This window comes from Anoplophora glabripennis, unplaced genomic scaffold, assembly GCF_000390285.2.
Source record: "Anoplophora glabripennis isolate ALB-LARVAE unplaced genomic scaffold, Agla_2.0 scaffold26, whole genome shotgun sequence".
Classification (NCBI taxonomy): Eukaryota; Metazoa; Arthropoda; class Insecta; order Coleoptera; family Cerambycidae; genus Anoplophora; species Anoplophora glabripennis.
The window spans coordinates 1,900,139-1,910,260 of NW_019416261.1; the positions used below are offsets into that span (position 1 = coordinate 1,900,139).

The 10,122-nt window shown below is 31.3% G+C and overlaps 2 protein-coding genes across 3 annotated transcripts in view; one reads left to right on the forward strand and one right to left on the reverse strand.

Moving 5' to 3' along the window:
- Positions 1 to 10,122, reverse strand: part of LOC108905816 (nesprin-1) — a 423,696-nt gene that overhangs the window by 336,248 nt on the left and 77,326 nt on the right. The gene's annotated exons all lie outside the window — the stretch shown is intronic.
- LOC108905870 (serine/threonine-protein phosphatase 2A 65 kDa regulatory subunit A alpha isoform) overlaps positions 1 to 10,122 on the forward strand; it is a 31,255-nt gene that overhangs the window by 12,337 nt on the left and 8,796 nt on the right. For both annotated transcript variants that reach the window (XM_018708933.2, XM_018708924.2), the window contains exon 3: positions 2,081 to 2,458. In XM_018708933.2, the coding sequence (XP_018564449.1) occupies positions 2,081 to 2,458 (378 nt within the window). The remainder of the gene's footprint in view (positions 1 to 2,080; positions 2,459 to 10,122) is intronic.

The window sequence follows — 10,122 nt, forward strand, 5'->3', positions numbered from 1 at the left end:
CAATTTTTTTTTCAAAATCTGGATTGCAAAATTATTATGCAAAATCTATCGAACCGATTTTGATGAAATTTGGTGTGATAATTCTACATAACATGAAGTTTTATTGAGCCAAGTATAAAGGTCCTATACCCAATTTAAATACCCCAAGAAAATTCCCTAAAAAGTATTGTTTTTTAAACCCATTTTTGCGATTTTTTCGATTTTTACCTTAATAATCATGATCCATTCGATTTGCAACTAGTCATGTTTTGTAAAAAATTTAATTACAAACATTTTTTCCTCTTCCATTTTCGCCTAAAATCAACTCTTGAAAAGATACATAATGAAATAGGGAGAAAAATATGATATTTTTTATTTTTTTAACATATTGTGCCGCCAAAAGTTAAGCCCACGTTTTTTTTATGCGCATAGAAAAATTTTAATTTCTAGTGATATTTGAAAGCCAGAAAGCCAAAAATCTCCGTGTATATACGATTCACCCAAATCAAAACAGATACCGCCTAGTCTAATACGGAGATTTCGGAAACTAGAAAAACTGTTATATAGAGAAAGTTTTAGAACATTTTTTTACTATCTTAATAACGCTTACAGAGCGACTGTAGCCGTACGGGTTTCCGAAGTTTTTTGAAGAAAGAGACTTATCTTTTTTATTTTCTCCAATTCTTTAAATCTGTAAAAAGATCCTTTGAATGAATGTGTCATCGTCATTAGATTGTTCTGTTTCTGGCCATCAAACGAGGAACAGATTTTGCTGCAACTCAATACATGTTCAATTCTTCCGTCAAAATTTTATGACAGGACCCAATTGAGATGCTAACCTTATCTGCAATTCCTTTAATAGTCAATCGGCGATTTACACGCACCAAATCTATGCCTATGCCTGAACCTGGGAGTCGTCAGTTGAAGTAGAAAACCTTCCTGGTCGAGGATCATCTTTAATTGACTGACGACCACTTTTAAATAGTGAAAACCATTCGTAACATTGCGTACGACCCAGAGCATCATCTCCGTAAGCTTGTTTCAAAAGTTGAAACGTTACCGAGAAAGTTTTCCTCAGTTTCACGGAAAATTTTACGTTGCATCCTTGTTCCAGAAAATCGCACATTTCAAAAATCGTATAACACTTAAACACGTCGCACTCAAATAACAAAATCAAGAAAACTAAACGAGATATCAACAAACCAAGAACATGTGCTTACAGGAGAGGTTATGGGCAACTAAATATCTCCATTAACCCGTAATTAAAAAAATTCGGTTATTTTCTGAACAGACCACGTATAAAAGAAACAAAAATATACATATGTTGTTTTAATTGTTGGACGAATTACTTTTTTCAAGTAAAAAATACCAAAATGTTACAGAGAAACGGTATAACTGTATGGTCATCGGTCGCGTTTATCAGCTACCGCCCAATGCGAGATATTATGAATTCTTTGAAAGAATTATTTGGTTGGCACTCGGTGACTGACAAAAAATGTGACCCGTACCATAGCCTAAAGAAATTAGGCTATGCCCGTACCTTTACCTCATAACCAGACTTTTAGGCACACGAAGTGTTTAAAATTTATAAAATGGTTTATATTTAATAAGTTGTAAAAGCAATTGAGGAAAGTCTTGTAAATATTATTCATAGATAACGTGATTATTTGAATTACTATTGTTACTTCAAAAATAACTTCATGATATGACCAGAGAACACTATATCAGTGTTCTCTGATATGACGCTTTTAATCATACTTAGTTTGACTTTTTAGCATTTATATAGAGATTTGAATATTCTGTCATAATAGTGAGTCAAGTCAAATATGAAATACCTTTGAATCAAAAATATTTTAAGTAAATCGCTCCAGCTGTTTCGTTGTTAATTTAAAAATGTCAGTTTTGTTTCAAATTGTACTACCCTGTATTTGGAAATTGCGTTGTAGCACTAGTTGTAAACTTTTTGTCAATTTGTGACAGCATCCGTCTATAAATCTTAGCTAACCATTTTAGTTGCACTCTGCATATATTTGCTGAAATAGACAAATTTTTCATTATTAATTTTTCCCGTAATTTTTAAAATATTTGGTTTATTTTTTAGGTACAGCTTGAAATAACAAAGAAACTTGGAATTCTGGCGAAACATTTAGGCGCAGAAACTACAAGAAACGAATTGTTGCCCTTCATCAAAGAAAACATAGACTTCCACGATGAGATCTTACTGAACCTATCGGAACAACTCAGACAATTCATACCTCTGGTTGGCGGCTATCAACATTCCCAACCGATCTTGGAGGTGTTGATTAAGCTTTGCAAAACGGACGAAACTATAGTGAGGGATAAGGCTGTGGAGATATTGAAAGACATCGGAGAAAATCTGAGTGGTGAGTTGACGCAGGAGCTGTTTGTGCCGGTTGTCGAAACATTGGCCAACGAAGACTGGTTTACGAGTAAATGTTCTGCAGCTGCTTTGTACTCGGTTAGTATATTATTTATTACAAAGTATTACATGAGTAGTTAATAAATAAGTGAACAAAATGTGAAAAATTTACCCTTAATCTTAAATGTGTACATATATTTTAAACAGCAGTACAGTTTACTGTATAGAAATATTATTAATAGTTTTTTTTTGTGAAAAATTAGGGATTAGGAAAGTTACGTAAATATCCCTTACAAAGTCATAGACTCATAATTTTCCTTTGTGATGTGGGATCAAGTAAAAGCACTAGAAGTCTCAGCAGTATATTACCGCCCTTACTTTGGCCTGATACATCACTAGCAAAATTTATAGATATATTGTTTTAGGCTTTTATATAGAATGTTTACCTCTGTGAATCACTTTATAAATTTCTATTAGCGTTTTAAAATCAATAACTAAAATAAAATGTAGAAATTTTTATGTCCTGCTGTTTGAAATATAACAGGGATTTTAATATATGGAGAAATAATTTAGCAATGAGCAACAACAAGCAATTAATAATATGTGCAATATATTGTTCCCAGGCATGAAAATAATTAATTCAAATGTTTACATGAGCGAGTTGAGGTTGTTATTTTAAAGGTTACGAGAATTTGAATAAATTTGGATATATGTGTGTTATAATGAAGTGGGCGATTACAAAGATTTTATTACCAGCCAATTATTCGATTCCCGGAATTATTACAAGAATAAAAATTATAAAATAATGTCGTAAGCGGTTAGGCTACTTTTTCAATAAAATCTAACAGTTTGTAAAAGATAGGTATATGTTATTATTTGCTGCCATTTTTGCTCTCTAAACTGTTCAAATTCAAAAAGCGAAAGAAAATATTCGAAAACTTCCTTATCAAGATGAAGGAAGAAAGAATATTTGCCTGAAAACGTAACACTGAAACTCATATCTACGTCACCAGTTTCAGCTAAGATTTTTTATAGTATAATGCACACAAAGTTTCGTTCCAATGTTATTTGTTACTAAATTCAAGAAATGTTCACAAAGTCCTATAAAGACAAACAATGTTTTTTATATAAAAAATCCAGGTATGCAAGATAGACACGAGTCTTAACTGATGATACTGCGGGAAACAACTACCCTACTGGCTACATGCCCGGACTAGCATTAAATTATACCAGCAGTATCAACTAAACAGCTAATAATTTATGATTATCTAGAATTACATATACATGGTAATTTAAATTGATTAAAAAGCATCAGTCCGGACGATATTTGTCGACATAGAATTCCAAGAAGACCCCAACGTCACGTTCTTGGAATTAAGCGTATTTGACACCCAAGGTAGAAAGACACTGGCGGCGTATCGTGCACCGTAGCAGCTTGCAGTGCATACTGTTTCTTTGTTTATTCCTTTTTTGAAACAGCGTGTTTATAATTACATTATCTTCTAATTTATTTGTACTGATGTGTACTCTAATGTACTACAAAAGAAATAAAAACACATTTTAATCCAAAATATCTACTTTACACAGGGTGATCAAGTAACGGATTGGCTTTACAGGGTGAGTCAGTTCTTTGTAGTAGGATTTTAACAGTTGATAGAGAGTCATTTTTTAATAAGAAAAGCTCCTATAAACGTAGGTCTTAGAACGCTTCGTTTGTGAGATATAGGGTGTTAAAAATAAACTTTTTTTAAGAATTTTTCTTAAAATACCAACATATATTGAACTCAAATTTGGTATTAATAACACATTAGTTATGGTGAATAAAACAAAGATATCTGTTATCCATTTCACACACCAGTGACGTGCCTGAGGTGGGTTACAATATCATTTCTAAATGTTTTAATCAATTCTGAACAAAACAGCTCTTTCAATTTTTTATAAAACGAATGGTTTTTGGTTAAATTCATTTGGCATGAAACTGCTCCAACGATATTGGTAATATATTTGTAATAAGAAAAATATGATGTACCCTGAAAATCAACAAAAACGATTAAATGTCATAACGTTGACATAAGAACACAAACATTGTACAACGTGTGTGTCAATTAGTTCTTTTTTCAAGTTCTGTGTTTGTTTTTTCATGTCAAATTTCAGTTTAATATCTGTTGGTTTTTTAGAGATATTATCTATGCAGTCTGATATAAACCACTGTACCATAAATAATTTGTTATCTGTAGCAACTCAATTTTTTAATTTAATTAATTTTAACTGATATTGTAGAAATCAGAACGTATTTTGTAGTTTATATATCTATTTGTATTTATTTAGAACTATGATTTTTTATATTTTTAGTGTTTTGTACTTGAATGTCTTTACATTTTTGTCCTGTAATTGGAACATTTGTTCTGTTGGGCAATAAATGCATTATTTTTATTATTATATTAAGAAAATTTCTACATTCTTTGTTTGCTACGCCCTATATCTCACAAAAGGAGTGTTTTAAGACCTATGTATATAGGAACTTTTCTTATTAAAAAATTATTCTCTATCAACTGTTATTATTCATTCAATCCTTTTTGTTGATTTTCAGTGCACATCATATTTTTCTTATTAATTTACAAATGTATTAGGTACATACCAATATCGTTGGAACACTGCCAAATGAATTTAACCAAAAACCGTTAATTTTATAAAAAATTGAAAGAGATCTGTTTTGTTCAGAATTGATTAAAAAATTTAGAAATGATGTTATTTTTCAGAAAAATTCACGGGAATACGAATTATTTTTTTAAAGGGGGCAGTAAACCACCTCAGGCACGTCATTGGTGGGTGAAATGGATAACAGATATCTTTATTTTATTCACCATAACTAATGTGTTATTAATACCAAATTTCAGTTCAACATAGATATTAAGAAAAATTCTTAAAAAAAGTTTGTTTTCAACACCCTATATCTCACAAACGAAGCGTTCTAAGACCTACGTTTATAGGAACTTTCTTATTAAAAAATGAGTCTCTATCAACTGTTAAAATCCTACCACAAAAAACTGACTCACCCTGTACATAGGAAACTAGACGTGCTACGATTACAGGGTAAAAAATCTTATTAACAAATACGGCCAGAAAAAATTGATTTAAAATATTTTCAAGTTTGTAACTTCACCGCTAGAGGGCGCAACTGCTATAGTGTTACAGAAAAATTGTCGTTTTTTCGAAATTTGATATTGTAGGTATGGACTGAATGTGACATATTGAAATTACTAAATAATAAATATATTCTACTCTTGTTCTAACATCATCTTTGACATGGCCGACTTGTACCAGCCACGACAGGTAGGTAAATCTAACTATTTCTACTTTGTGAGTGTTGCTTTTTCAAGTGGCCTCCTCAAACTGGAGAAATATTTAGATCTACCTGTCGTGGCTATATTTCGACGTTGACAAACTAACGTGACTTTAGAACATGAATTCTTTGAAATAGTACAATGATTTTAAATGGTGTGCGTTTTTACAACTAATAATATTTAGATATCTTATTTATTTTAAATAAGTAATAATTATTATTTATTATGGGCTTTTTAATAGATATTGCTGTAGGTATATTGACTATGAGGTTAGGTACCTATATTTTGCATAGCAAGTTTTTTTGATATCAATCAACATTATTTTAGGAAAAATTTTGAATTAGGTTAATAGATACCTGTATAATAAAGTAAAATTTCAACACCTACCAAAAAACAAAGGCCTCAGGGACAAATATAAGAAATAATAATAATAATAATAATAATAATAATAATAATAATAATAATAATATATTAATAATAATATAATTATTATTAAGCAGGCCGAATGTCTCCAAATTAAGTGTGTTAGCAAGTTGCAACTGTTGGAAACCACTTTGTAACTCAGTGCACTTTATAGAAATGTTTTATTACTTTCATAATTACTATAAACGATTTTTTTTATTCGGAATATTTGATTATAGTCAAATTTTTCATTGAATATATATATCTTTTCCAAGTGTGTTACGTGTATCCGAACACTCGATAGCACTATTGTTATCCAAAATTATCTAGATGTTACTATCATAATCTGAATGTAAATAATCAAATATAGGTACAATTATCTTTTATCTCTGTCTAGGTAATATGTTTCGGTTTTATCTGTTATTATTTTATTTGGATTAAATTGACAGCATATGATGATTTAGTGTTTACGTAATACTAATCACTGAACACTCTGTATATGAGAATAATTCTTGCAGTTACTAATACGGCTGCAATTATTACTCAATTAAATATTTATTAAGTTTCAAAATAATTAATCTACTAATATTTTTCATAGAGAGTTTAAATTCACATGATGTATAACAATAATCTGAGCAAGATAGAGCATCAAAAAATTGCAATATTGCCTTATAAACTCAAGTCAAGTTATCAAAGGTGTTAATGTATTTTTGTAAATAACGAACAAATATTCTTCTAAAATCGTTCGGAAATGTGTACTTTTTCGGCTCAATTCTAGACTCCAAAATACGGTATTGTAGCATTTTAGTTCGTTGCTAAGCAACCATCGGCAAACAATATGGGGGAGTTACTTTTCCGGCCTAGGCCAGGAATATTAACTTTCCCGTACAGTTTTTTTATCAATATTTCATATACTAAATACTCATAAATATGCAGGCAAACCAACTCACATCAAAAATGCGTTATTTAGTAAATATAATATTTATTGAACGTATTGCACACAATTAAACTATTTGTTTATAATTGCAGTCATGTTGCAGTTTGTACAACTATTAAACATTGGTTGAACTTTACTCGAAAAGTCGGCGACATTATTGGTGTTAATTATTTCTTCTTCGACAATATTATTACTATTAGCAAAGGGGGAGGGTCAATTAGGCCGGTATTCGGCACCCTTCATTTTTGGCCAAAAAAAAAGAAAAAAAATGTATTTATTATTTATATCCAATAACTAATCGATTTCACACCAAACGGGACTTCCCCCCTCCTTCCTAGTCAAGATCAAGGTCAATTAGAGGTCAGAAAGTGTATTAAATCAAAGGATCCCGGAGTTTATGGTTTTTGGGTCGTTGAGTCCGAATCGGAGATTATTTTGCTGATCAGGACATTTTAAGGTTGTTTCAAGGTCATTTCAAGATCAAATTGAGAAAAAGCTGAGCAATCAAGTCCAATCACCTGTTGGACATACCACACAGGATTTTGAGGTCGCTGGGTTAGAATCCGAGATTAGTTTGTCTGTATCAGATCATTTGAAGGTCGTATCAAAGTCATTTCAGGGTCAAATTAAAAAAACCGAGCAATTAGTCTAACCGCCTGTTATATAGGTTTTTGGTATAGCTGAGTTCGAATCCGAGGTCAGTTTCTCTGCATCAGGTCATTTGAGGGTGATTTCAAGGTCATTTAAAGGTCAAACCAAGAAAAAAACGAGAAATCGATTACCGTTTTTGAAGTCTCTGAGTTTGAATTATATGATGATTTAGTCCTCCACTACTTGATTTGTGTCGATTAGTTTAATGTGAACCGAAGGTAACGAATATTGGCCAAGTTTTAGGTCACGAGATCACGGATGTGGAACCCATGCAGAATCCTACAATCTTTTTTTGTGTCAAATAAGTAGTTTTCGAGATAAAAGATCTGCTCATTTGCTCCTTCAGATGAACTCGCCTAAACATTGCGTATCACTATTTAAACTCGAATGATTTTAAACAACTATTTTTACTATCAATAATTTTAGCTTCGATCGAAAAGAGGGGTCTGAAATCGTCTCTCACTGACCCTACCAGAAGTCCTTTTTCTCAAATTAACCTTGGAATAACCTTGAGCCTTTATTAATACATGTAAATGGACCTCGGATTCGGACTCGGCGACTATAAGAACGGTAATTGATTCCAGGGTTTATTCCATAAACTAACTTTCAAATGACCTTAAAATGGCCTTCAAATGACCCGACACAGATAAACTGACTTCAGATTTGAACTCAACAACTCCAAATACATGTATAACAGGTGGTTAGACTTAATTGCTTGGCTTTTTTTGACTTGACCTTGAAATGATCTTGAGACGACCTTCAAATAATCTGATACAGACAGACTAACTTCCGAATCTGACTCAACGACCCAGAACATAACATTTTTAGATCGGGAGGTCGTATTTTTTTGAAGTCTTGAAACGTTGTAGGCGAAATCATACATTTCCCTAGATTAGTTAGGTAATAAATTTAAAGTCACGTTTTTTGCAGCTGCTACTAACTCTGGTGGTGTCCTGGACACCTGAACATGATCATTTCTGTCCATTTTAAATGTTTCTTTATTTTATTTTAGCACTTATAGCTATTAAAACGAATTTGACTCTCACAACAATAAATAAACAATGATTATCAAGGAAACCATTTCATAAGCAATTATACTGCAATGAATAAATGTTAGGTACTAATAAAAATTTCTTAAATTAATTAATATTGTGCGATTTCAGAAAAAATACTGTGTATTTTTAAATTTTTTGGCCATGTAGTATCATTACATTAAACTACAAAAATTAAAAAAACGTTTACGGTTAAAAATATATTCAGTGGCGTTGATTACTAACATAACATAACATTTTATGCTGCAACTTTTAACAGCGAGTATAATCTGCAATTCGTCAAAAAAAAATTTTTTTTACTTCAAGACCCTTTAACTTTTAATAATAATTGAACACAGGTTTATAAGGCAACTCACTATGAATAACCTAGCTTTCAAAATTAAGTTTTTTCAATCTAATTTTATATTGTTTAGTACTTAGAAAAGTAGACATTTTTTTAGAAAAAAAAATGTAATAACAAAAGGTGCAGCACGATTGTTTTCCGAGATTAATATTTAATGAAAAAAAGACTCCAATATATACATATTTCTGGGAATAGCAAAGAACATCCTCCTGATTAATTATAATACATTAAATCCCATTCTGTATCTCTTCATGGTTAGTCTCACAATCACCACGTTCTTTGATGTCTACTCGGAGATGCTGTTCCATATTTTTATTTTTATCCCTAATTGTACCGGACAAATTTAGTCACAGCGTATTTTTAAACTCATGATTGCCTACTTCTTTGTGTGTAAGTCGTTTATAAAACTGCGTTACTCAATTGAACAGGCTGAAAACCAGTAGTCAATTTTTAAAAAGAAATAGAATTCGTATCTTTTATATTAACCAGATATTTATATGAAAAATTTACACATCCTACACCAAAATTAATATACAGGGACGGCCAGAAGTACGGAATAAAATTCATATCGTTTGAAAGAGTTATTTTTTTGAAAACGCCGACACACGTTAACTGATTTTTATTTTTTCCCATCTTTCGGTTATATAATAATTAATTTTTCTTCAGCCCCCTAACCCCCAGCTACCCCTACTTTTTTTCAAATGGAAACATAAGGCAAGAGGGGGCTCGTTGAAAAGCTTATAGAAAACCGAATCCAGCCATACCAAATAAACAAGTTTTATTTTTTCAATAGCAAGGTTTTTTTTCATTTAGAAATTGAAACAACTAGATAATTTACAAAAATAAACTCAATGTCGCAAATGCTGAAAATGTCCTCCATTCACTATTTGGCATTCTCCAAGACGATAGTAAAAGCTGTCCACAGCATTCTGAATGACTTCAGCTGGTAAATTATGCATCTCCGCCCTAATCTTGTTCTTTAAATTCTCAATATTATCCGGTCTGTCCTGGTAGACTCTTTCTTTCAAATATCC